Source organism: Micropterus salmoides, unplaced genomic scaffold (genome assembly GCF_014851395.1).
Source record: "Micropterus salmoides isolate LMB-PRFRI ecotype aquatic unplaced genomic scaffold, ASM1485139v1 Ms_hic_scaffold_21, whole genome shotgun sequence".
Classification (NCBI taxonomy): Eukaryota; Metazoa; Chordata; class Actinopteri; order Centrarchiformes; family Centrarchidae; genus Micropterus; species Micropterus salmoides.
Genome location: NW_024041262.1, coordinates 6,532,079 through 6,559,894, shown reverse-complemented (window position 1 = coordinate 6,559,894; position 27,816 = coordinate 6,532,079). Strand labels below are relative to the sequence as shown.

At 39.5% G+C, this 27,816-nt stretch overlaps 1 protein-coding gene across 1 annotated transcript in view; it reads left to right on the top strand.

Annotated features, from left to right (window-relative positions):
- Positions 1–27,816, top strand: part of cacna1g (calcium channel, voltage-dependent, T type, alpha 1G subunit) — a 279,605-nt gene that overhangs the window by 152,733 nt on the left and 99,056 nt on the right. The window contains exons 11-14 of the mRNA XM_038736528.1: positions 15,393–15,544; positions 18,794–18,979; positions 23,602–23,716; positions 24,958–25,113. Coding sequence (XP_038592456.1) covers positions 15,393–15,544; positions 18,794–18,979; positions 23,602–23,716; positions 24,958–25,113 — 609 coding nt within the window. The remainder of the gene's footprint in view (positions 1–15,392; positions 15,545–18,793; positions 18,980–23,601; positions 23,717–24,957; positions 25,114–27,816) is intronic.

The window sequence follows — 27,816 nt, the reverse complement described above, 5'->3', positions numbered from 1 at the left end:
TCCTTTTAATTGAGATAATAAGGTATTCTGTCAAATACAAACTTAAAGAAGACACCACATTGAAATTTGAAGCAAAAATGATTTATTGCTATTAAATGTACTTAAGACATAGCGGTAAATTGTTTTATGAACTTACAAGATGCTTATCAATCATTCAGCTTAAATCTCATCCCTGCTCACTCTTAATCATGCTTTATCATTCAACTTAAACCTCATCATCAATATTTTTTTATCTGCTGCTTCAGCCTCATTTTTGCACCCCCTCCCCTATATTCATTAAATGCTGTTTACTTCCCTTCACTGTCCTTCATGCTGCCACCAGCTTTAACGGAGAGGAATGTAGCAAAAAGCGGGTATAAATAACAGGGAAAATTTACGGGAGAAATATTTTAACTGGAGGATACTGGGAGAGAACAGTAAAATACGGGAGAAGCCCGGGAAAAACAGGAGGGTTGACAGATACACACATTACGGTGGTAGCTAGCTAGCCAAATGCTAAAAACACTCCAGGTACTCCAAGCACAACTTGACAGCTCCCGACTCCAATTCCTTAACACCCACCCCTTTACAAATCTACGCCAATCAAACAAAAGAAAACTGAAATGAACAACCAATGAACACATCGTGTGTTACATAATTTTAGATCTCTTGGTACAGCAGGGACCAATTTAAGTGCGACACACAACAAAAAGCGCTGATCCGCTGTTAGCTACCATCAAAAAGCTATTATATGGCGATATTGTACCAAATATGTTTACTATACGTTTACCCACATTTGTCGCTTGCCGTGTGTTAATTTCCAGCCCTGGCTGCAGATGAAGTACAGTGGTGGAACAGCATGACTTCCCTTAACATAGGATACGTGTCTTTGTTGGCAAGTCTGCTAATGCTACCTAAATTGTATAATAAAAATAGACTACAACACGGGCAGAATAGCAAGAAAATACTTATTAATACCAATGTATTTAGATATTCGTACACCAGATGTAATCCATTTAAGACGGCTCTCACAAAGAATAGTACATCTGAGGTTAGAAAACATAGTACTTCAGGGACTGTGATGTCTTGATGTCTGGCAGAAACTAGGGGATACACCAGTCAAGCTTTTTCTCTAACCATACCAACTCTGAAATCTAAACAAAGGTTATCTGCTAATCCAATTCCAGCACTTATTATCACACTTAATCCTTCAGTGTATCAGAAAGATTCAAAATTACCAAATATGGAGGTGCATGGTTTTCACTGGACAGGAATGGTATGAAAGTTTGTAGTCTAAAAACTAGAGCTGTCAGACAAATGAAGTATATTTGCCTGTGTCGCTGAGTAGGAGAATAACGTAGCATAAAATGGAAATACTCAAGGAAAGTACAAGTACCTCAAATTTGTACTTAAGTACAGGACATAAGTAAATGTACTTAGTTACATTCCACCACGGCAGCACTTGTTTAAGGTTACTGAGAGATCAAAGTCTTTTGAGGTGTGTATTGTGTTGTTGGCAGGTGTGGTTTTAATGATATTTTTGGGGGGTGGGGGCATGTTTTGCCTTTATTAAATAGGACAGTGGATAGAGAGGAAGGAGGGAAAGAGACAGAGGGCGAAACGCATCAAAGAGCAGCAGGCTGGATTTTGAACCTGGGCCGCTGCAGTGAGGACTCAGTCTTGTACACAGGTCACCTTCTCAACTAACTGAGCTAATCGCACCCCCCCCCCCCCCCCCCATTGTGTGATTTTGCATAAAATTATGTAACACTAGTTAAGAAAGTGACACAAGTACTGTGTTTGTGTGTGTAGAAGGTGTGTAGAAGGAGACTGAAGCCTTGCCAGGTTTTATGGGTTTACTTTCGGTCCCTGACCCAGTGCCTATAAACAAATCCAGATGACAAACATCCTCAGCGAAAACACACACACAGGAGGTGTTACAGCTTTCCAGTCTCCACCTTAGTTGAATCCTTACTTTTCCTGACTCTTCTCCTTCTCTGTCGGCGCTTGCTCTTCTCTTTTTCTCTTTCCTTCTTTTCATTGTGATTCTGATCCTTCTTCTCCCCATCTCATTCCTCCCCACCCCTTTTTATTTCACTCCTCTTAAGTCTATCCTCCTCTCTCTTTCAAGTGCTCTTTCCCGGTTTGGGTAACATGGATCCCTGTAGTCTCCAGACAGGCTGCTGAAAACTTTACTGAGACGCTTCATTGATTGCAAGCCCATCGACATCCAATAGACACAAGGATTACTAAGCCTCTGTAACTCTGTCCACATGGAGGAGAGGCTGGTTTTTTATTTCCATACGTCCTCCAGCCAAGTTTCCTGCTGGAGTTTTGCACACAGTGTGTAAAACCTAGTGTAACTGCTGCTTTAGTAATAAGGTTAAGGTATAAGTCTTACCTACTTCAGTGCTACATAAGTTTAAAACTGTCTTTCACTGGCATCCAGCTGATAAAATTATTATTAGCAACATTATTTAATGTTTTAAAGCATTTTTTTTCATCCTGTGGGCACATTTCAAACCGCGTTTCCAAAGCATGGTGGATGACGTTGATCACATGTTGGAGGTGGTTTGTCCAAAATTCAGTAATTCCGCTTGCACGCCTTATGGGATGGATGTTAGCGATTATATTTATGTTCTGACAATCACCGTAATGTGAGTTTTTACGGTTACAAATTATCTGTTGACCTGAATGGTATTTACAAGCTGGTCCGTGTCAAGTAACTACACCTTTTTCTATGTGTGCTTTTCTTTTGCCTTGTGTTGCTTACGAACCAAAACTGAATAATAAAATTGCGTACCACCTTCGTAATGGACATATGAAACAAGTTAGCCCTCAGCGGATGACTTAGTGGCTAATACAAAACGTCCTGCAGCTGCTTCACAGTGAAAGCGTTTCCAGCAATTCAGGAGGCTTAATCATTTCTGCTTACAAAGCCTCTTTTAAGTTGCCTAAAGTTTAAGTTAAAAATATTGATTGCAGATTTCCACAGGGGTCCCGTGCCAGGGCTGATTGTTAAAAGACAAAAACATCAGCCACATGTTAACACACACAATTCTTCATCCTTTACACCTTATTTATTGTGAGCACAAGAACCACACTGAGAGATTAAAGGCTCAGAAAACCTTTGCAGGTGTAGCTGATGTGGGCTCTTCTTAGGTTGACATTTCTGTTTTCTAAAAGTCTAATACATTTTGAGAGGCCGGAGTTTTGAGTTCCATGCGCTCTAAGTTGTATTCTTCAAGATTTAAACCAAAAAAAAAAAGCCTATGTGTAATTAATCTAGAATATAGTAAAATATATTTCAGTTTTGAATTAAATTACGGAAGAAACAATATTGATTTTTTTAGATGCACGAAAAACTATAAGAAAAAAAAGATTGTTATTACTCAGACCAACTTAATTGCAAAGACTTCAGATAAATAAGGACATGACACATACATTAGGTTTTTAAATATAGAGGGGAACTGCAGATTAGTATTTTGCCTATATTAACTGTGTAGTATGCAGAATTACAAGCAGAGCCGGTACCAATGCCAGTAGCTGCCTGCTCACTATTGCATTTTCTGTGTCCTATAAATAATTAAACATGAAAATAAATTTGCCAATAGGGCATAGATAAATATGAAATAGTTAGCATACATATTGAGACCCTGGTAAATTTGATTTTAAATTCTCCAGGTAGTCCGAGTTGATAGATGGAGATAAACCCTCCTGTACATCATGTGCCAAATGTGAGAGTTTTTGTTTGGAGAAAACCGTCTCTGTAAGAAATTGTGTTTCAGCTCTGTTGAGTGTGAAAGCTTTTCGATCAAGTTGACCCGTTTTACAGTCCCACCTCCTGTTCCCCACACACTCACACACACACACTCACACACACACACACACACACATACACACACAGTAGATTTGCATTATGTATCATTCGGCTGCAAATAAGGTTGCGGAGTTCTGGCTGTGTCTTAAGGAGAATTTGACAAGATGAAAACATCCACCCCGATGAGTAATTGATGAACACATGTACAAAGTGAATCAAACTTCAAGCGCAACCTATTTATAAAGGCCAATCAACGTTCCTGATGGCAATAATAAATACATATGATGTGCTTATTATTCATGAATTACATTAATTATGAACAGGATGGGTGTATCTGACAGAAGAGCATGTTATCTATATAGTTTCTGCAGGCGCGTGTGTTTGTGTGTGTGGATTCCATATAACAGTATTTTTCCACTGTAGTTGATTTTTTCTTCCAGGTCCTTTTTAGTTATTTCTCACCAGATTTGCTTATGAAACAGAAATGCTTTAGTCAGTGAAATAGGTCTACTATGGCAGCTCTTCAAATGTAAATAACTAAATTGTGTTATTGGTGACTGTACATACAGTATATTTGAAACATTTATAACATTTTCGAGTTGATCTGTCCCTCTGGTGGATGTGCAGGTTTTGGTGAAAAGCTGTCAAGGACACGGGCATTGCTTTGATGCATGATGACAGATAGTACGCTGTGTGTCCAATGGTATGCACTTGTTTATTAGTAGTTACTTGCATTTACCTGACTAGACAACAGAAAAATTTCTTTAAAGTTAATAGTTACCTTTAACAAGTATGTATTAATCATCTGAGACTATTTTTATATTTATTTATTTCAATAAATTAAACTACTAATGTTTGGTTTAGAAAACAACTATGGACCAAAATATTCCCAGTGCGAGTCAGGCTTATGTCATTTCTCTTTTTCTCATTTTCTGTCCTAGCTCTAATTAAGGCATTAAAAATGCTCAAAATCATGAAAAGAACATTATTAAATCACATGACTATGGACTCACTCATAGCAATGAAACAACAGGTTATCATCTGAATGTGCAGTTCTCCTAATCTCTATGAAACATTTTTGTGTTTTCAACTCAAATGTCTTGCTTTTATGCCCCTCAACGTTACTGTTTTGCTTCAGTCTCACCAATCTCATCATCAATGCTTGGGGCTGCAGCTGGGAGCTGTTTCCAAACCCACTGAAAGGTAGCAGCCCAGCATCAAACAGCAGGTGGACAAAGAAACAATGAATCCAAAACATTTCTCAATATTTGCTGGATAAATTAAGTCAACTGACAGAGTTGACAAAGTTATGTTTACATGTTGTAGTGTTTCTCACTGTAATGATCTGTGTGTGTCTGTGAGGCCTTATGAACATGATGTTGAATGTGTTTTCTTCGCCATTAAACATTTGCAGAGCTTTTTCCCTCTGCCAGGCATAAGCCTGGAGGGGATCATGGGTTTGGTCGTGAGCCTAATAGTTTTTGTGCACATTTATGACTATATGCTCGAGGAAATTCTTGTGGTTGCAGTGATTCACAAAACGTCAAGATACCATTTACAAAATGCTTGCTTTTAGTGTCAAGGCTTAAAAAAATAGAGAGAAACAAGGAGGGATCTCCGAGGAACCATGAGCGAGGATACACGAGAGCAGCCTCAACAGAAGTCTTTTACTGGCCGACACGCCCCCTTATTGGATATAAATTTGATTTGTTCTCTGTTTCACCATCTGGTTAGAAATCTGTGTTCAATGTAGGTCTGTCTGAGCAACAAAAGTACCACAAACAACTTTCCTTCATTTATTAGAAAGAAATTATTTTCTGCCCCATTCCCCCATTAACTTTTATTATGGATACAATTAAAGCCAGAGAGTCTGTCAGTCAGCAAGAAACACTTTTTACATAATTTATCATCATTTCCATACAGCCGCATGTGAGGCTAATAATTCTTGAGTGTTGGCTGAGTTATATCATTTCAAATTCCCCTGAAATCATTAGCCTAATAAATAATTTCCAATGTTCATAATATCAATAAATACAGACGCAAATAATGAATAAATAATATAAAGCCATATTTCAGTAGAAATGACTCCTGTTCCTCTGAGCAGGACACAGTACACACTGTCAATACAGAATGCAGATTGGTCTTTATGTGCAGGTGTACCGAGCAAGAGACTGGACAATATCAGACAGGCTTTTACTTATTGGCATATGATTTGTGAAATAAAAGGCTGCAAGACAGACACCAAACTGGCCTTCTTGCTACTGGAGTAGTAAGTAAAATTAGCTATGTCTTGTGTTGTTGCACCTGCTTGACATTTGGCTGTGTTAGTAAAGTTGTCGGCCTGCTAGTTTTTGATCATAAGTCATGTAATCATTATAAATGCATGTGTACAGCTGTCTTTATTTACAACAGCCTGTGTATAAGGGAATTTGACTCTGAAACTGAGGAGGGCGCCAGATTGCAAAATATATCAACTCTTACATATTCCTTTAAATGAAGGTAAACTTTAAGATTTCATCATTGTACTGAATATCTATCATTATTTTGGTTAAAGCATCACATTCTTGTGACATGTGACTTGTCACATATTAATGGTTGGTCATTTTTAGACGTTTAAGGCTCCACGGTCAAGTCAGTAACGCTTAGCAAAAACAAATACGCAACGTCCGGGAAATTTAGCAACAACAAATATGCAACGTCCGGTAAATTTTGCAACAATAAATATGCAATGTCCGGTTAGACTTTCAAAATAGCGTTTCGAAACATTGCCATTTTGAAACGGCAAATTATTTAAGTTGTGAAACGATACAATTTGTTTAGGTTAAGGCACAAAAAGTACTTGTTTAAGGTTAGGCAACAAATCTACTTGGTTAAGGTTAGAAAAAGATCATGGTTTCGGTTAAAATAACTACGTTGGTAAGTTAACTTCCATCTCTTGAGTAACTTACACAATTTACATAACTCGCGTAATTTAATGATGCTATAGGGATCCCCAGTGTGTTACAAACTTTCGCCGATGATTCTTGACCATGCGTCCATAGGTGACGAGTTGGGGAGTGAGAACTGGATTAGATCTGCACAGAGTGGATACTGTATATCCACATTTGTGTCCTTCAAACACACACATGTTCCCCTGCAGCCCATCTGTGTATATAAATCTAGGGCGCCTACACTCTGACTGTACATGACACTTAATAGAGCCCCCCTGTCTACTTCCTGTCTCTTCAATGCACACTCACAAATATGTACACACACACACACACACACCCTGTGCTGCTTGAAAAATATTGCATACATGCTCTCGTGTTCTCGGGTAGCAGAACAGGCAAGTGCAGCGAAGTAAATGTGTGTGTGACACAGAGATGGAAGGATAAAACGATGATTAAATAGAGTGTATGATAGGGATGACACAGTGTAAGGACTTTGAGGTGAAGGGATGGAAGGGGAGATAGGTGGAAGAGTGGAGCGGACGGGTTGGACGAGTAAGGAGAGGGCGTCTGCTTTGTCTCTCCTCACAGTTTAAGAGCGTTACCATTTATGGTGGAGCTGATGGAATAGTTGTGTGTCTGCCAACTATGTGACACAGCCCATAGTCTATTTACTTGGGAAGGTCAACCTCTCTCTCACTTTACATAAGAAACTTCACTTTGTCTTTATGGCCACTGAGGCAGCCCATCCCTCCGGTCCCTGCTTCCTTTTTCTGACGCTCTCCTGTCAGTCTTTCCACTCCCTCGGTGAATTGTGCTGATGCCAAAATAGTTGGAGTAGAAGTTAAGGGGCATAGAAAAGACAAGGGTGTCAAGGGAGAAGTGGGGTAAAATGCATGGTTTCTGTTTTGGAAATTGTTGTTGGTGTTTAAGTGGAAGCTTTTTAGCACTGACATGAATATTGATTCAGCATGTAGCTGTTACATGAACACAAAGTGATCTGAAGTCACTCTTGGGTCACTTCTACATTTCCCAGAGGCAACATTTTGACTTTATTAACCTTGACAGCTATGTGCTTGAAAAAAAAAAAGTACATACAGTTGAGTGGGTCTTTAAGTGTGTGCTGCTCAACCGTGATGCATGTCTGTGTTTGCAGATTTGTCCTGCACATGCTTGTACTTGTACTTGTACTGCCCAGTGGTGGATAAAGTACACAAATTGTGTAAGGCTACTTATACCACATTGTAAAATACTCTGTTACAAGTAAAAGTACTGAATTGAAAATGTTACTAAAGGAAACGTATGTAAGCATAAATAGGAAAATGTCCTGTGACTGTTAGATTAGATTATTATTATTACTCATGCATTAATGTAAAAACAGGATTGTTTGTTTGAATTGTTGAAGGGGTGCTCTTTTTTACATATTTTGATTTGGACTGCAACTAATGATTATTCACTGATTTTCCAAATTTAGAAAACACTAAGAAATGCTATCACAAGTACCCAGTGCCCGAAGTGACACCTTCACAATGCTTGCTTTGTCTAACGAACATAACAAAGCTCCAAATTATTACAAATAAATTTAAATAATCAAAGGAAAAGCAGCAAATCTTCTGTGTGAAGGTGGAACCATGAAATGTTTTTACATGAAAAATGTAAACTGTTAAAGTTGTTGCCAAATAATTTAAATGTCAATCTAATAATCGTGTCAGCTGTACTTGTATAAGATGTTGGGTAGTTTAATTTGTAACAAAACATTTTACTAAGTCTTATTGTTTCATTTCTATAGGTTATGGAATTAATGTACAGTTTTCAGCACATTTATGAGTCGGAAGGCTTCTTCATGCATTCTCATGCTGTATTGTGCACACACACATTTGCTTCTCCCGTTGCCAAACCCAAAGAGACAGTGGAAAGACCCTCTCACTGAGCGTTTTGATCCAACCAGAGACAATATTTATTCAGCTTTTATCCTGCCCTGCCGGTGGAATGCAGAGTTGGCATCTGAAGACACTGGCCTCCCTCCAAGACAGGCCTAAGGAAAGTGTTTTTGTAATTTGTACAATGGTGAGACGTAGACAGCAAAAAACACAGCAACTAATCCTGGTTTATAGAGGGAGGGCTTTTCTAGCCCCGAAGGCCATGAAATCAAAAAGGGGGAATCAATGAAGTGATCAAATGATGGATTCAGTTATTTCCTGGTTCAGTGAGATGTCAAATAACAGAGAGTTCTCCTTTTTGGCTCCTGCTCGAAATCTGCCATTTTATCCCTTTCGCTATGTCCTATCAAGTCCTGGTTTCAACTTTAAGTATGGTGGTGAACATGCCAAAATAATAATTAAACACAGAAGACAGTGTGTTTGAAGTAACAATGTTTCAACTGAGCAGCTTGCTGTAAATAAAATGAAAATAAAATTTTCTTAACGTTGAGCAAAGGTTTATTATTTACCATTTCAATAAAAAATGTACTTTATTTTAGTTCATTACTCAAAAAGAACAAGCAATCAAAATGACGTGGCTGTAAGATTATCAAGGTTTCAGTTAGAATAAACCTAAACTGGTATCGTCTGTAAATGAAATACTATGTGTCAGTCCAAAAAATTTGAGACATTCAAAGTTCTTGCAGTCCAAAGCTTTTCCTAGTTTGGTAGTTGTGCAGGGTGCTAAATACGCCAAAAATAATCATTAAAAACTGGAATGTATTTAAATGAAAAACAGCAAGGGCCCTAAAATTGACCCTTGTGGAACACCAAATTTAAAGGAATAGTTTCACATTAGGGAAAATGTGCTTAATTGAGTCAGAAGAGTAGATCAATACCACTCTCATGTCTGTCCATTAAATATGAAGCTTTTGTGGTACACGTCGGTCTAAAGCTAGGTAATTTACATGTTCTTGTTTATTTAACCTGTGTAAAAAACGTCATTTCATGGTGGGTTACTTGCTGGACTTGGCTATGAGCAAGTCAGTATCTTGTTTGTTGTGCAGATGAAACATGTGTGTTAAGTAAGTGTTAATTGGTTGTTGTGCTAAGCTAAGCTAAGCTAATTGTCACTGGCTCCATATTTGCCATATATATATGAGAGTGGTATTGAGTGGTAAGCAAATAACTGTCCAAAAAATGACAAACTGTTCCTTTTCTTTTTAACGGGTTGAGTTCATTTTCAGGTGACAAATTGACTATGACCATGTGGAGTACCACTGTAGGGCATAATCAGGCACACCTAGCCTCTCTAGCTTGTGTATTATCGTCAACAATATCATCCTTGGGAAAGATCCAAAAACCACAATGAATTGCTTAATATTATGATCCTTGTGTATTTCTTTCATCAAATATGTTATCATCATCATTATTATTAAAACACAACCAACTATGGTGAGTGTATCATTCCCTGCTTCATGCTTGAAATTGAAATTTCTTCTTCTGTACCATGCCTATGCAAACCACTTGCTTAAACTAACACACACACACACCAGACATGGTGCTGCATCACTGACAGTGGGGTGGCTCGCAGCATCCCGTTTAGATTAGATCACATCAGATTAGGTGACATTACATTAGCGCTAACCAGATTGCACTATTCCTCATATAACACACTTTACCTCCTAATGCTCCTGCAGCCTCATTATCCAGGAAACAACCATCGAAGGAAGCAATTAGAAAACCAAGCGTTTCTTTCTCACTTACACACTCGTGCACATGGACACATTCATCCCTCTATGCACACCTCAGTCGCTATTAGTCAATTAAGAACAGTCTCCTGTTTGATAAGCTAATGGCGCGTGTGTGGTTGTGGGTGTACTTCTCTACCTCCATGTCTTGTGTGTGTTGCTGTGTGCATTTCTATGTATGAGAAAGGTTTTTTTTTTATGGTCTCATTCTCTTGCAGTAATCTTGCATGATGTCTGAGGAATGTCTAATATACAAGCTGGAACAATAGCAGAGCAGAAACAGTGGGGGAAAAATAATGATCTGAACCTCAGTCTCAAGGCCAGATGTCTGCAGTCCAAGTCACACCTCGTAAAAACTGTACTTCTTGTTCTGGCTTATCAATTGCATCTATTATAAAGCTTTGTGTGCATGTGTGTGTCCACACGAATGGTTCTAAGTGTGAGTCTGTGCAGAACTTTGTGCATACAGTATGTGTGCATGCATGATACTGAGTGTGGGAGTAGAGCTCACAGTGTGGGTTCATGTGTGTGGCCTGTGGAGTACACATGGTTATTAATGTAACTTTTGGTACACCTCTGTGCATCTGTGATATTGCACCAGTCTGTACATGTGTGTGTGTGTGTTTGTACATAGCTGTGTGTGAGGGCATTCATCTGAAAGAACACACAAACATCTAAGAGTCCCAGCATTTGTTTACTCTTTGAACTTTTCCCAGTCACACAATGTGTGTGTGTGTGCGTGTATGAAGGATTTGCCGCCGCCGCGCTCGTCAATGTACGAATGAATGGACACAATAAAGCAGTGGGATCAAACAAATAGATTCATCTGCGTTTGTGAACCCAGATACAGACACAAGAGACACAGACAATGAGGTGAGATGAAACGGAGAAAAGCTTGTTTTCCAGGAAGCAGGGTTTCCTGGTCGAGGCTGCAGGCAAATTATTATTTTTTAACATGGAGACAAGAGAAGATGTCACCCTCTTATCTGTAAATATTTTTGACCCTCTCCGTTTAACATTGCACATGTATTGCATGATAGTGCTTACACACACATTTGTAACAAGTAATGTGTTGAAATACACTTCATTTATAATATTCCTGCAAAAGAAATCACTTTTATGCTCCTCTTTAAATCACATTGAAGTTTAGTTACCCAAAAAGTGGCAACTACTCCCCAGTTATTTCTCCTTGTTGTTAGATTTTGTCATCTGAGTTAACACCCGAGCTTAGAAGAGCAGTGGTAACAAATGTGAACTTGCTTGAGATGGATATGCTTTGATTTATTGAGCACAATGATGACATGAATACTGGGTGTTAATGCTAACATGCTGATCACAGCAGAGTTTAATTATAATTTTTATAAGGTAAGACAGGATGCAGCTGCTAGCATTTCAGTGACAGCCTGGAGTAATGTAGCAAATAATGAGATAAATGTACTTTTTAGGAATAATTTGTAACCAATGATGCTAGTTTTTTTAAAGAAAGAAACAGAAGAGTGGGGTGCTATTCAGCCCTTTTCATTTGATTTAGCCTTTTGCCCTCTAATCCTATCCTATGTTTCACCATTGTACAAATTTACAACCTACTTACACAAATCTTGTCACACTTCCGCACTTTGGATACACAGCAGATTGTTTGCTCACATTAAAGCATCTTATGTTTACTTTTTCCTGGCAAGTCACCTCTTTTTGTCGTGCAAGGAAAATGACTGTCCTCTCTCAGAAGCGAAGACGGAAGAAGCGTGATGTTATGTTATAATGCTGCATATCAGCTCACAGAGGTCTGAGATAAATCCTACGTTAACCACTGGGCCAACTGTCTGGTTTGCACACACTAAATTCAATTCAGTTACATTCAAAAACTCTATTCATCCCAAGCCGCAAACTTTGCATATTTGTTTGGTAATATTTACCACGAAAAGCACAACATCAGTAGAAAAAATAAGGGCTGTAAAGCAGGACCAATGCAGAGAAAGTGGGTAGAACAGGAGGTCAATAAGGGCCCACAGCTCCTGCTTGCCTTTAGGAAAGCAGGTTTATCCAGTCCATTGTCTTAGTATGACCCTTGCTATTGCCATCACGTCTCCAACCAACAGTCAATGCTAGTTTCTTTAAACTGTGACTATGATCTTTACTAAGTGCTTTTAGTCACCGTAACTTCAACCATAGCTGCAGCAGATCAGAATCGTACAGGTCGTTGTGGAAGGCAGTTGCAACATGGTTTGTCATTTAAGTATGAGAACTCGTTAAAAGTAGAAGTGAAAATTGTGGTAATTTATCACAAGCCAGTGAAATTCAAGTTTGAGCTTCCGGCTCTCATTTATGGTGCAAGATTAGGTTGTTGCTGGACCTCTTTTCTGCCTCAGGGTCTACTGTTGCATTCTGGTCTAATGGGAGTAATGACTTAATACTAAGCAATGACTTGTAAGTGTTAGATTCAAACTCATTGTCAAGACGCTCGTATTGAAGTTTTCTGTTGGTGGATCTGCATCTGTTAGGGCCTGGCCACAGGCTCACCATTCATCTGTGACAACATCGGAGCCTCTTCTTACATGATGTTGGTCGGCAACAGGTCTTCTCTTGAGCGATCTTTCACCACCCTGACAACGAGTTTTCTGGATGTAATTATGTTGTGTTTTTGTGCTAAACTGCAAAATGTTCAAAATTCATACAGATTGTTCATGAAGTGAAGAAACATAAATAAAAGTTGCTTTCCTGCGCAAAATGTGTGTCACTTTACTTAAAGCAAACAATTACGTGTTATAAGGTCTTATAATTAGTTCATATGGTATTATGTCCACCTGTAATATATTATACAGGGATAGATATTTTAACACTTTACTTAAAGCAAACAAAGACATGCTATATAACTTTAAACATTACTATAAGCTATTATTCCATTTTATATCACTAATTGTAAATGGTGACTAAAGTGTATTCATAACGAGGCAGAGTCGGTGGTTATAATGTGTTATGGAACATGGTCGGAGATTCTTGCTGCACATTGACATAAACTGGTATAACTATTAGTTATAAAACATTAAATCAAAAGGTCATAATACATTATGAACTTTGCTATAGCGCCTAATGCATGTTTGTAAGTGATTATAACAACTGTTAAAAAAGGCTTATGGACGCATTATATCGTGTTATAAATATATAAATAAGTCATTATAGCGATGACCTTCATAGAAAACCAGTGTAAAAACAATCATTTGCTGATGACGAGAGGTTACGGGCCTGACTACCATGCTTAAGTAAGATAGCCAGCTGCGGGCTTTAGCAACATATTTAATGGCAAGATATGAGAGTGACATCCATCCATCCTCTCATCTAACTCTCCATGATTGAGCAAATGTTGAATTTTTCCTTTGGGTACTATATATCCTTACTGAAAGAGAAATTACAGTCCACCGTCAAACTCTTGAGTCTAGACAGAGAAAATACAGTACAAAATGAAAGCTTTGATTTAATTGCATTTTAAATGTTAATTGCTTTAAAGCAGCAACCATTTTCCCACATGACCTTAAAGCAGTGTAACAACACAAGTGACATTATTTCATAATAACCGATTCTGTGTCACTGTGGCTTAAGTGCTCCAGACGAACTGGTGCCAAAATACAGCAAACACGTTTCCACTCCCAGCTCGTCACATATCAGACCAGTATGACTCTTACTCCTTCTCAGTGCAGAAGTTTGATTTATTTATGTTCGACATGCTTTTAGTGTTGAACAATGACGCTAAAGGGCCAGTGCGTTATAAAGTGACGCCAATGGGTCTTGACCATTTGTCCATATGTGGCGATTTTGGGGGTGAGAACGTGTTGATGGAGCTCGAGGAGCTCCTATTCAACTGGTGAATAGCAGCTCTCTGTATTCCTTTCTCTGTGTATCCATGCTAGTGTTGAGTAGTCGCTACTTAAACAGTCATACTGTATAGTGATTTGTGGCAGCCAACCGGACAGGCTTAATGGCGCACACTGTGTTTACATTACATTACATTACCCCCTGGTTCAGCCTCGGGGTAATGTTTCTGCCGGGACAATGACTCTACTTATACACACAGACACACACAGAGGGATGTTGAGACTGTAAGATAGGCAGTCAGACACACATTATATGCACACATTGGTTTACACATTTATGATGGAGAGCATGCAAACACAGATCAGGCCCTCAACTACACCTTCAATCCACTGTGTTATATCAGTGCAATGTGTGTGTATGACACCATGTTGGAATTGTGTAAACTGTTTATTGCATTGAGATGAAAGACCCCACAAAGCTTGTATGGGGTTTTACACAGTCTGCAGACACACAACAGCATTCCCACCGGCTCTTTTCGCCTCGCCGATCATTACGGATACCCTCTATAGATGTCTGATTTACATACTGTGTCATATTTGGATGTGCCGCGCCTTTTATGTTTTTATGCTCGTGTTCTTTCTCTTGGCTGTCTGCGTTGCCTGTTTTTTCTCTCTCACTCACTCTTTCTTTGTTTTTGTTTTTTTTCTGGCACCCATACGCTCATGCTCAAATGCTCCAGTTGTTTGATCTAGATGTGAGTGGCAGCCCAATTCTCTGATGAGCTTTGAGCAGGCATATTCAGCAGCAGCATGGGGATCTTTGTGTGTGTGTGTGTGTGTGTGTGTGTGTCCTGGTGTGAGATAAAGGTTGAGTGTGTGAATTGTATGAGTGTGAAAAGACAGATTTGTCATATTTGAATTGAATTTAGTCATATTGGCATATTTCCTTGTGACACAGCAGGTTCTGTTGCTGCAGTCATATAAATGTCTTGCTACTCCAGTCTGGTGATTTTCAGCTTTTATTGTCACTAGAGATTATACATGCACATCCAGCACTGTTGGAAGAACTTCAAAGTGCTGGCAGTTAAGCTGACAACAAGGCTAATACAAGGTTTTTACAAGAGTGTAACATGCCACATTCATGCATTAACGCCTCCCCTCTCTTTGTTTCTCTGTGTCTTCATCTCCAGCCTGATGAGTTGACCAATGCATTGGAGATCAGTAACATTGTGTTCACCAGCCTGTTCTCTCTGGAGATGCTGCTGAAGGTCTTGGTCTATGGGCCTTTTGGCTACATCAAGAACCCCTACAATATCTTCGATGGCATCATCGTGGTCATCAGGTGAGCTGCAGGGCAGGGTTTTATGACAACAGAGATTTTCAGAAGGCCCTGAAATGATATACTAAAAAAAGAGCGACGCTGCAATGTTGTAGTAAACATGGTGAACTCTAGAATAATGCCTTTTCATTTTTCTTAAATTGGTAAACGTCAGACGACGAGATCTCACTAAAACAGGAAACACGAGCCCACATTTGTCAGTTGCATGGGCTTCACATGAAGTAGGGAAAATCCCCTTTTCCCATTATTATGTTCGTCTGTTCATCATATTTTTTATTTGTTTTTATGATGCTTAAATGCCAGTTCAGTGTGGTAATTCACCATTAAAAAAATATTTTTAAACATAGATTTGTTATCAGTTATTTACTGACTTTTGCTGCTTTACTGCTTGAGTTCCAACATTCTGTAATTAATTACAAATAGTGTGCAGTTTTAATCATTAATGTTTAACATGTTAGTGTTAGTAATGAGAGATGCTGTAATAAGAGCTAAGAAACATTGGCTGCCCTACTCAATATTTTTATATTGACAGTTAGTCATATGACAATGGGTAATGTGAAAAGGGTTGCTTGTAGTACGAATCTTGTACGAATCCACAGAGAATTATTCCCCAACTCTGCAGTTCCTCTGCTCTATGTAGCATGTTAGCATCTTTCAGCTCATTGTTTTGGTTTTACAGCCCTCCAACTTTACAGTTTTGGTTCACTCTCACGGCTCTCATGAACTTAATTTCCAGCTGTAGCAGTCAGTAGGGGTGTAATGGTACACAAAAATCACGGTTCGGGATGTACCTCAGTTTTGAAGTCAGTATATTTCCGCTACAGCAAGGAAAAAAAATGCAAACATTAAATTGCTGCTTGTTTATTATGAACTTTTGTAAACATCAAAACTACCAAGTTCTCCACTAAATAAAATATTCTCAAAACAATACCACATATAGATAATAAAATATAATATAAAATATAAATAAATATGGATTACAGGGCAGCATTCTTCTTCTTCTTCTTTTATACCGTCTATGAGCATTATCAACCCCAGCTTGAAGGCCGCTCAGATTAAAAAAAATAATAAAACATTTCCAAAGTCTAAAGTCTGTTTAGAAGCCGAAGCAACGTTTTAGATTTTTTTCCCTTGTCGCAGTGACGTTCTCATTCGTGTGAAACATACCTGATCACTACTGAGAAATGTCGGCCCACTGCTTTCGTCGTATCGACTTGTTTTTGTCCGTTGTTGTATTTCACTAGGAAACTGAAGTGTTCCCAAACAGGAGACCTTAACAGTAAGGGAGGGTCTTCAAGCTTTGGCTTCTCTCCAACGGCCACGATGCTCAAGTCGCTAGTTAGCGAGCGGCTGGGCTAAAGCGGGCTGTTTGTGTAGCACTCAAAGTGCAAGGTGGAGATTTGGTCCACCACTTAATATGTCCATGTGGAAACTCAATGCTGATTTTGTACGTTTGCCCACTGACAAAGAAATTATCATTCTATAATTTTAGTGGTAGGTTTATTTGAACAGTGAGAGACAGAATAACAACATAAAAATCCAGATAAATGCCTGTCAAAAATGTTATAAATTGATTTGCATTTTAGTGAGTGAAATAAGTATTTGACCCCCTCTCAATCAGAAAGATCTCTGCCTCCCAGGTATCTTTTATACAGGTAACGAGCTGAGATTAGGAGCACACTCTTAAAGGCAGTGCTCCTAATCACGTTTGTTACCTCTATAAAAGACCCCTGTCCACAGAAGCAAGCAATCAATCAGATTCCAAACTCTCCACCATGGCCAAGACCAAAGAGCTGTCCAAGGATCTCAGGGACAAGATTGTAGACCTACACAAAGCTGGAATGGGCTACAAGACCAACGGTTGGTGCGATTATTGGCAAATGGAAGAAACACAAAAGAACTGTCAATCTCCCTCGGTCTGGGGCTCCATGCAAGATCTCACCTCGTGGAGTTGCAATGATCATGAGAACGGTGAGGAATCAGTCCAGAACTACAAGGCAGCTGGAAATGTAGTCACCAAGAAAACAATCGGTAACACACTACGCCATGAAGGACTGACATCCTGCAGCACCCGCAAGGTCCCCCTGCTCACGTGCAGGCCCGTCTGAAGTTTGCCAGTGAACATCTAAATGATTCAGAGGCGAACTGGGTCAAAGTGTTGTGGTCAGATGAAACCAAAATCGAGCTCTTTGGCATCAACTCAGCTCGCTGTGTTTGGAGAAGATGCTGCCTATGACCCCAAGAATACCACCCCCCACCATCAAACATGGAGGTGGAAACATTATGCTTTGTTTTTATGCTAAGGCGACAGGACAGCTTCACCGCATCAAAGGGACGATGGACGGGGCCATGTGCCGTCAAATCTTGGGGGAGATCCTCCTTCGCTCAGCCAGGGCATTGAAACTGGGTCGTGGATGGGTAATCCAGCAGGATAATGACCCAAAACACACGGCCAAGGTAACAAAGGAATGGCTCAAGAAGAAGCACATTAAGGTCTTGGAGTGGCCAAGCCAGTCTCCAGACCTTAATCCCATAGAAAATCTGTGGAGGGACCTGGTGGCCAACTACAAGAAACATCTGACCTCTGTGATTGCCAACAATGGTTTTTCCACCAAGTACTAAGTCATGTTTTGCAGAGGGGTCAAATACTTATTTCGCTCATTAAAATGCAAATCAATTTATAACATTTATGACATGCGTTTTTCTGATTTTCTCTCACTGTTCAAATAAACCTACCACTAAAATTATAGATTGATAATTTCTTTGTCAGTGGGCAAACGTATAAAATCAGCAGGGGATCAAATATTTTTTCCCCCACTGTATTTGACATTAAAGATTGCATTCAGTGCACATTTACAGTACGAGTACATGCACTGTTACACCCCTAGCAGTCAGTGAACCCGTCATGATAAACCCATTGTACACTAACTGCATAGCACTAAATGGCAGACAGACAAAGTAATTGACTACGTAGTGAACATGGTGGTGCATATTGCCAGATTTCCCCTCAAGAGTTTGTTGAAACCAGATCTGAGCTAAAAGGATAGCAAACATTGAACTTCCATTTGTCGGCTGACAAGAAACATGATTGTTGAAGACCTTGGAACATATATATATATATATATATATATATATAGTTTTCTTGTGTGTCGCTCCTCTCTTTGAAGAGGTCAAAACCCCAGCAACATAATAACTTACAGCTTTATTGTCAGACCATCACCAAAACCTTACTCCTCTCTTCTCTTTGGACAGTGTGTGGGAGATCGTGGGTCAGCAGGGTGGCGGCCTGTCGGTGCTGAGGACCTTCAGGCTGATGCGGGTGCTGAAGCTGGTCCGTTTCATGCCGGCCCTGCAGAGGCAGCTGGTGGTCCTGATGAAGACCATGGACAACGTGGCCACCTTCTGCATGCTGCTCATGCTCTTTATCTTCATCTTCAGGTAGGCAGGGAGAGAGAGTGAGGGACCTGGCACCCTGTCTTAACACTACAAAAATTATAATTGTATATGTGAAAAAAAATGGGTGAACTGTCTGGTTCTTGTTGCTGAAGAAGAAAGTCGAAATAGAGAACAAAGCTTTTCTGTGGCTGAAATAGAAAGCACAGAGGTGTGGAATAAAGGTAAATTGGTAGCAGTAGAAACTTCAACATGATAAGCAAGGAGCAGAAAGGAGCAGAGAATAATGTGATCGATCGATGACAAGACTAAGTGATCCACTCTTTTTGTCAGCAACCCTTCGTTCCACCTGGTTAGGCATGTGGCTTAGCTCAACGAAATCTAATGTGTGGAGGTTGTCTGATGTGCTCTTGTCTGATTCTAAAACGCACACGCAAACACACACCTGACTGATCTTTCAGGGCTTTGTCGATAATATATGTGCAAATGTGCAGGGAACATGAAATCCTTTCCAATGTCTACCTATCAAAAACTGTGTCCCTATTTGTTAGAGTAGGGCTGAGTGTAAAACTTGGTTTCTTTTGAAAATGGGTCATTTCCCTTAAAGCCCCAGAACATTTTGCTTCAACTATTAATTATTTCTCTATAACATTAAATATTAATGACTAAATAAGAAACATCAAAGTAAAAACACTCTTCTTAATTAAGAGTTTAACAAAAAATGAATGTGATCCAATTTAATCAGCTTCATTAGGACCAATAGGACGTGGTTTGATCAGCTTTGATTGACAGTGACTTTAAATGTTTTGAATGAGGCTTTTAGTGTAAAAAAATAAATTCAGCCACAAAAGTATATTATTTCTGCCCAAAAATATTTGGAATGGGTGAAAAAAATAATAAAATATAATTGGTACAAATTGTACTTAAGTGCAAATTGGGGTAGTTTTTATTTTATGCAACTTTATATTGTAGTTTCTACCCCACTACATTTATCTGACAGATTTACTAACTTCTGTTTTTCATACCCTTCCTGTCCAGTGGAAACCATGTATCTCCAAATGTGGTGATTTTGAATAGAAAATGTTACATTATGGGCTGAGAAAATTCTCCTACTCATTACTTCCCAGTCAGAGAAGTCAGATCAGACCCGCCAAGGTGGAGTTCAAAAGCACATTTTGCTCCAGCATCAGTGCTGGCTTGATGCTGCCTATTACTCATAAATCTGCGTGTGGTTGTTGTGGCTCACAAAAAATGGGCGAGACGGTGGACAAACAAGCCGAAATTCATTTTACAAAAAAAGTTTTTAGTAGTTTTTTGCTTCAACTTTTGAAAAGTAACCAAGAACTAAACACTGAACTATCATATTAGCCCTTCACTGTAACCTATCAAGATTTCGGAGGCATTTGATAGCCATTAGCCTGTTCAATAGCTAGCTAGCTGATGCTAAGGCTAGTGACTGACAGCCGGAAGAGACGCAAGACGGCGTGCTGACGTCACATGTTGCCGTTAATGCTGCCCTAAAAGGCTGTTCAGAACTAATTTTCATAGAGAGACCTTCACTCGAAAGTGATGCCTTCTGATTGAGGCTCCTGTCTATTACGGTAGCGATGCAGTGTAGCGAGCCACCTGTCTTACGTTTCCAACAGAGCCTATAGCTATTTTAGAATGCTACAAAGAGCAGATAAATTCCACAGCTCCTTCAAAGTAAAAGTCTTCCAGCTGATACAATTGATATCGGCTTTTAGTGTGAAACAAAATCCGTAGAGTTACTGGGGTTAGCCAGATAAACCCACTAGCAAGTCCCCATGGCACAAAAAGTTAGCTGTAGACCCCCCTGTGCAACCCAACTTACTTTGATCACAAGTCATTTAAACACTGTTATGTCTATGCTCCGGGTGTCCTCCTACTGAGCTCCTCAGGTTCAGAGACAGACGCCTCAAGTACTCATTCATCAGGTCAGGCTTTCTCTTCAGCAAACACCCTGCACAGAATGTCTCTGGTGCTCATCTGATCTTTTTTACCCACGTCCAGTTTCATGGAGAGGACCAGGGCCCCGAGTCCTACAGCATTAGAAACTGACTCCGAGTTGGAAATTGGGAAATGGAGATGAGACATGCTTAGCTTATCTATTTATTTTTCATAAAAAAATATAAATAAATACATATACCATTGTATGCCAGTTACAACACTAGGACCACATGGTGTATAGTAGGTCTATCTGAAGGATGTCTCAACATTCAGTGATGCGTGAGCATTCGAGGACCATTTTATAGTATGGACAGGGGTCTTTCATTTCTAATTGATTATACTGTGTAGAAAATGAAAATTGAACTGTCTTCATTTTCATATGCTTTTAAAGAAACCATCTGTTGCACTGGTATTTTCATTTCGTAAGAAGTAACATGAGTCAGTGAGGAGGTTCAGATCACATCCCACCACAGAGGTTCCTTTTCCTTTCCTCTCAAAGGTTCCCGTGACACATAGCTGCTATCTCCTCTAGTCCTGGGATGCAAAGGACCCAGCAAGAATTTAATCCAACAGATAGTTGTCAAGGACAGTAGGCAAGGCCAGACAGCTATGATTTTGATTAGGGATGGGGATCGTTAATTTTTATTGATATTGATACCATTATTGAGACTGCTTAACAATCAGAGTCTTTATCGATACCACTATTGATACTTTACTATTATTTAGTGATGGTTATTTGGTAAGACCAGACCCAAAGGCATGAGGAAGGCATGTGCAATAACATTGTTATATATTGAGATGACATATGACTTGCAATAAATAAACAAATATTGAAGTCTGCATATTAACTGCCTGGTTGTTAAAATTAATTATAGGATTAGAATTTATTATTTTAAATACAACTGTTGTTTCTAGAGCAGCAACGTTAACGTTTACAACAGCAAATAAACTCAATGTCTGACATCGTTATACTGAGTGACGTTTAGGAAGAATAAACGTTACCATAGGTAACGTTACCTGGCAGAAGGAGGAGCGGCTGGTTTGTCTCAGCCAGCAGCTGAGTTTATGTCTCAGCCAGCAGCTGAGTTTACAACAATGTGGCAAATTTTAAGACTACAGACCAGTCTGTGCTCCAGACAGACAGCTTTCTATTTAGCTTGTTTTTAACATTTGGCTAATTGCCAAGCTAACGTTGCTGTGCTTGTATAAAACATACAGGATAAGAGACTGAGGACAGAGCAGTTTTCTACATGATTACATTACACACAGGTGTATTGATATAGTAATGTACCCGCAAAGCTTTAATTGCACGCACTTACAGTAACGAGCGTAGCTGTCGGCAACTCGAGTAGTTTGGAACTAACTGCTAACTTAACTTCACCGTCTCCACCGCGACGAAGCGGTGTCTCTCTCTGCTGGCCCCTGTGTGTGTATGTAGGAGCCGACAGAGAGCAGCAGCCTGATGCATCATTGAATGTCGAGACAGCCCCGGGCCCGTTTACCACGTTTCGGTGCCATCACTAAAAAATATTAGTTTTCTTGTGCATCGCGTTTCAAGTTAAATCAGATTTGACGCTCTAGACATAACGTTACATTAAAGGACCCACTAGTCTTCATAGCAGTATCGATAAGCTCGGACCTTATTGATTTTCAGGTTTTGAGAAATTTTGGAACCGGATCCTTTTAGAACCGGGTGTCAATCCCCATCCCTAATTCTGATCATACACAGCAGTATCTAAGCTGATACAATAGCCTGTATTGTCACCAGCCAGATTCAAGCAGTTAACAAAGTGCTTTACAATAAAAACAACAAAGTGAAACAGAGAACAAGGGTAAAATACACTAAAATAATGAAACGATATGTCAGTTGCGGGATAAGCGGTTGACAATGGATGGATATGTCAGTTATTTTAATAAAAAAACAAAAAAAGAGCTAAAAGGATAGTAGCAAACATTGAAAAAGGCAAAAAAGGGCTGGTAAAATTATGTTGTCATGGCAGCAAGCGGATGTAAACACACTGTCTACCATCTGTATCTTTGAAGCACTGGACAATCCTTCTTGACTTCACTGGACGTAACTAGCCACTCCATAAGCATATGCATGCACATAATACTGGTGGATGGACAAATATTCATAAATATGCACCCTGTTTATCATTTATTTGTGACACAAGTATATGCTATGAGTGGTTTGTTGTTGTTGAGTTGCAAGATTGGAGGGATGAAGTGAAGTGCTCGAATAAAAGTCTGCCAGTGTCATGCATCATTGCCATGGTTTGCGACGCTCTCCATGGTGCTGAACTCAACCTGGCAGAAGCACTCCATTTCCACTCTTATGGGCTAACAGTTTATGAACCAATTATTACCTGACTGACAGAGATCCATAAGGCCCATATTTTTGCTATCTTTGCTACTTTTTTTGGATGTAAAACTAGTGTTCAGTGAATACTTCTAATTATGCTTTTGTATGATGGCCCTCTAGGCCATGATTGCCATTCATGTTCATTATATTCTGCCACAGCTGTTTTGCAAGCAGGAGGTATAATCAGTATGGTACAGTCAAAAACAAGTCAAACAAGTCTTTTCAGCATGTTAATTTCCGTTTATTTGTACTGTATCTAATGGGTTGGCCTGATGTAAACATTTATTCCTCTGATTCCTGTTTGTTTTCCCCTTCCCCCCCGCTCCTTGTGTGTCAGTATCCTGGGTATGCATCTGTTTGGTTGTAAGTTTGGGTCTGAGAGGGATGGAGACACTCTACCAGACAGGAAGAACTTTGACTCTCTTCTCTGGGCAATAGTGACTGTATTCCAGGTGAGCATAAACACTTTCTCCCTTTCCCTTTCTCTGTTCAATATTCACAGTCTTATGGCTAATTTAGCTGTAGTGTTTTGCCTGACTTCATAGTCTGTTGAGATAGTAAAAATTTAGCAGCAGGATGACCTAGAGGTATGCAAGTTCATCTACCATCTGGAAGCTTAAACATCCTGTGTGATCAAACTGCACCTGCTGACATGCCCTCAGGCAGCCAACTTAACATCTTCCTGCTTCATTGGTGCTGACTGAACCTGTCCCCATTCAGAGGCCGAAAAGACAATTTCCTCCTTAATAAATAAAATATATGAAATCTAATATTCCTCTTCACTATCCTACCCTCCCATCCCCTCTACCTAACTGCCTGGCCTTTATCTATCTTTTTTTTATTTTTTATTATTTTTTCCCAATCATCTAATTTCCATTTCCAAGTATGTCATAGGTTAAATAGTAGAACATCTGATCAGGGGCAAAGTAATGTGTCAGCGTGTCTCGCTGCACAGGACATTAATGTCATGTTTGTTCTCATGATTACACAGAGGTTTCACTGAATGATTTTCTCTGATAAAATTAAAGGTGAAAACATACTATTTGAAAATAAGAACAAGTGTGTAAGCTTAGCAGTCAAACAGCATTATATTAGGTCAAAATAACAGTGTGATTTTAAATTTCATACTTAGAATACTAGGACTAACACAGCAATAATGCAGTTTCTTTCTGTATCATTATTGTCTACATGGATCAGCTGGTGAGGATGCTAACTTTTTGCCTGCAACAGGTAACTTTGTACATAGCCGGTGCAGATTCAAAGATGTTTGAAAAGATTGTTTTCAGTTTTAAGTCGTGTCACCTGGAAACATCAAAACATCAGACAGCTTTTCATCCAACTTGTGGAGTTAACATTAGCCTAGCTAGCTAGCCGCAGCTAATGAAATCTGCTAGCGACAGTTGTCATTTTAGCCGATAAAATCCTGGTTGCCTGTTTTTGTCTCCCTCTGGCTGAAATCAAGGACCCCATTGTTTCAAAAGATGTCCACTGGTAAAACTACCATCGTTAGCAATGTAAAAGGCATATGTGCCTTGCGAGAACGGAAAGCTTGACCGGTGCAGAAACAGTATCTTAAGGGGATGATGTTTAGTGAACGATCAAAAATTAAACAAATTTGAGTGAACTACTAGAACATGTACTGAACAATGACATGCTTTTTCCTATAAATACTTTCCCCTCTCCTCTCCTACAGATCCTAACCCAGGAGGACTGGAACAAAGTGTTATATAATGGCATGGCATCCACCTCTCCCGTAGCTGCCCTCTACTTCATCGCGCTCATGACCTTTGGCAATTACGTCCTCTTCAACTTGCTGGTGGCCATCTTGGTCGAGGGTTTCCAGACTGAGGTATAATGTTGCTGATCACACACGCACAAAACTAACTAATGCAAATCTACCATAGAAACACCACCCAGCTTAAATTATTGAGCTATTTTGTCTGAAATTCAGTTTTAAAATCCTCTTCTCCTGTACTCATATGAAAGAAATCTGCCACTGGAATAAGATTGTTTATCTTCATGCAGGTCAACTTGTTGAATCTTGCACAGTGATCTGGCTTGCTTCCAGGTCTTAACACGAATAATTTCTGTAGAGGGTAAAAGTGCTTTGGAAACTAGTGTTATTATATTCCTAACATTATTCTGCCCTGCTAGTTTTACTGAAAAATTAGGTTTTGAGACTGAAACATGGGGCAAAATTAGGTGCTTATTTTTCAGCGCAGGCACACGTAACACTAATGGATGGATGTTCATGCCCACACGTAAATAAGAAATTCATTAACACTGTAGACATTAACCTATACCTTTTCATGCACTCTCTGCAGTGGGTTATGAGAGGACATGAGCTCACACTAGATGCGGTGTTTCATTTTCCTCTTCTCTTCATCTTTATCTCTCTGTCAGCCCCTTCTCCTCCCACTCTTTCTGACTCTCTCAGCAGTCATCCTCATTATTGTTCTGATTATTTGCCAATACAGTCATGCTATAAAGTACATCATAAGAAAACTATGTCTGCTAGACTAGACTGTGCATCAGCAAACATCATACCTCATCCCGATTGATTCGTCTCATTCTCGTATACCTCCTTTTCATGCCTCCCTGACCTTTCCCGTCTTTAGTACAACTCTTAGTATGTCATAAAACAAAAGTGATATGTTATCCACCACTGTACCGTTGGTGATTCAGAGAAGTCAGATAAGAGAAATACACAGCAAAAAGTGAAGAAAGTGGATTGTTAAGAGACAGCAGCTGGGAAAAACTGTCTGCTGGAACATTTTCGGGTCTACAGGTTGAAACTCATTGAGCGCTAAAGTCTTTGGGCATGTCCCGCCACTCTCTTATCTTATCGGAGTAACAAGATCAGGCCTCTATCTAAATTAATGGGGAGAAAGCCATAACTGCACTTTCAATGGTCACCGGGACATAAAAACTGCATGTATAGAATCACCAGTAAAATGTGATTTAAAAAAACACTAGAAAAGTTTAATGACTGTCCCCCAAAATAATATGTAAAAGGGTTTTTCCCCACAGGTTATACTTCTATTACGCAAGTCATGGTGTCATGACACCGACTTCATTTACAGCTCTATCCAGACTGCTGGTGACATGACGCCACGAGCTCATGACGCTATGAGCTCATCTCACCAGAGTGCTTGCACAAATGATATGCTAATTGACGTTATGGATACAGTCAGCTTATACCATATACATGTCTAGAAGGCATTCCAGTATTTTCTTACACATATTGCAAGTACTGCATTTCAAATCTGGTGCCTTTTCACACAGTATTTTGGCAGACGTGCATCTGATCTGGTCACACACCTGCTCCTCGCTGCCAGCACAACATGTGAAACTGTTGAAAACCTCAACTATGCACTTACGTCAGTGGAACCTCACGATTGGCTTAATGTGTTTCCTGGCTCGACTGTTAAAAAGCAGATGATTGGCTTTTTTGCAGGATGGGCGGGATATGTGCGTACAACCACCATCTTTGGCGTTACTGGCTTTCCCCACAGAATTCTTTAAGTGTCGTGTCTCTTTCACTTAACTCGTCTCTGTTGAGCGCCCTCTTTTCACTTTTCAGCCAGCCCATTTGGAGCATACAGGCTTTATTTGAGACAGACAGAGCGAAAAGAATAGAGGGTGAGATGAGATGGAGAAAGTAAATCATACGAGTATTCAGCCTTTCTCTAGCTGTCTACTTGTCTCCTACTCTCTCTCTTTCTTTAAGGGGTGACAGCAACTAGGCTTTGATCACTGGCTCTTTGGCTCCTTGGATAAGGGGAGAGAGAATAGATGTGGGGTGGCAGAGAGAGAGGTTGACAGCCTCATAAAATATGGATTAATTGGAATGGGCTTCTCCTGCTCTTGCACTTATCTGCTGTACAAATATCAAGTGTATGAATATGGTGACTATGGGACCCTATTGGAGGTGGGAGACACTGACCAAAGCTGCTTAAGATGAATGGTTTCCGTGCAGACCAAGACTGGATTTGTTTGAAACTTTAAGAATTCAACAGACTTCTTAAAGTTTCAAACAAATCCAGAATTCAACAGACTTCTTAAAGTCAAACTGAAAGTAAGATGAGATTTTTAAGAATTTATTGGTCAAAATTGTAAATATCAAAAGGAAGAAATTAAAGCTTTCTGCTGTGACAGCACCCCTTTCATTAGTGTTGACAATATCGTACTATAATTTGATTGGTGTAGTATCTGTGTGGATGGAGACTTAAATTCCAAGGCCCACATGGGCAGTTAACCAACTTGAGTGCCAACGTTGTTAGCTGTTGCTTCTGTGATTTCAGCTCTCTCGTTATTCCCTAAGGTACTCCACACTGGTTAACAACTGCTGCGGTTAAATGACTATTTGGAGTGTGCAGGAGCTGACTCAGTAGGTTTTAAAAGGATGTGAACAAAAAGACTAGTAGCAAACACTGTTAACATTGGTAACCTAGGTTAACTAGCTACCACCTTCCCTGTGAATAACAAACTAAACAAAAAAGCAGCTCTAATAAATATTTTTGTATTAGCCTTAGATCGCATGACTGCTTGT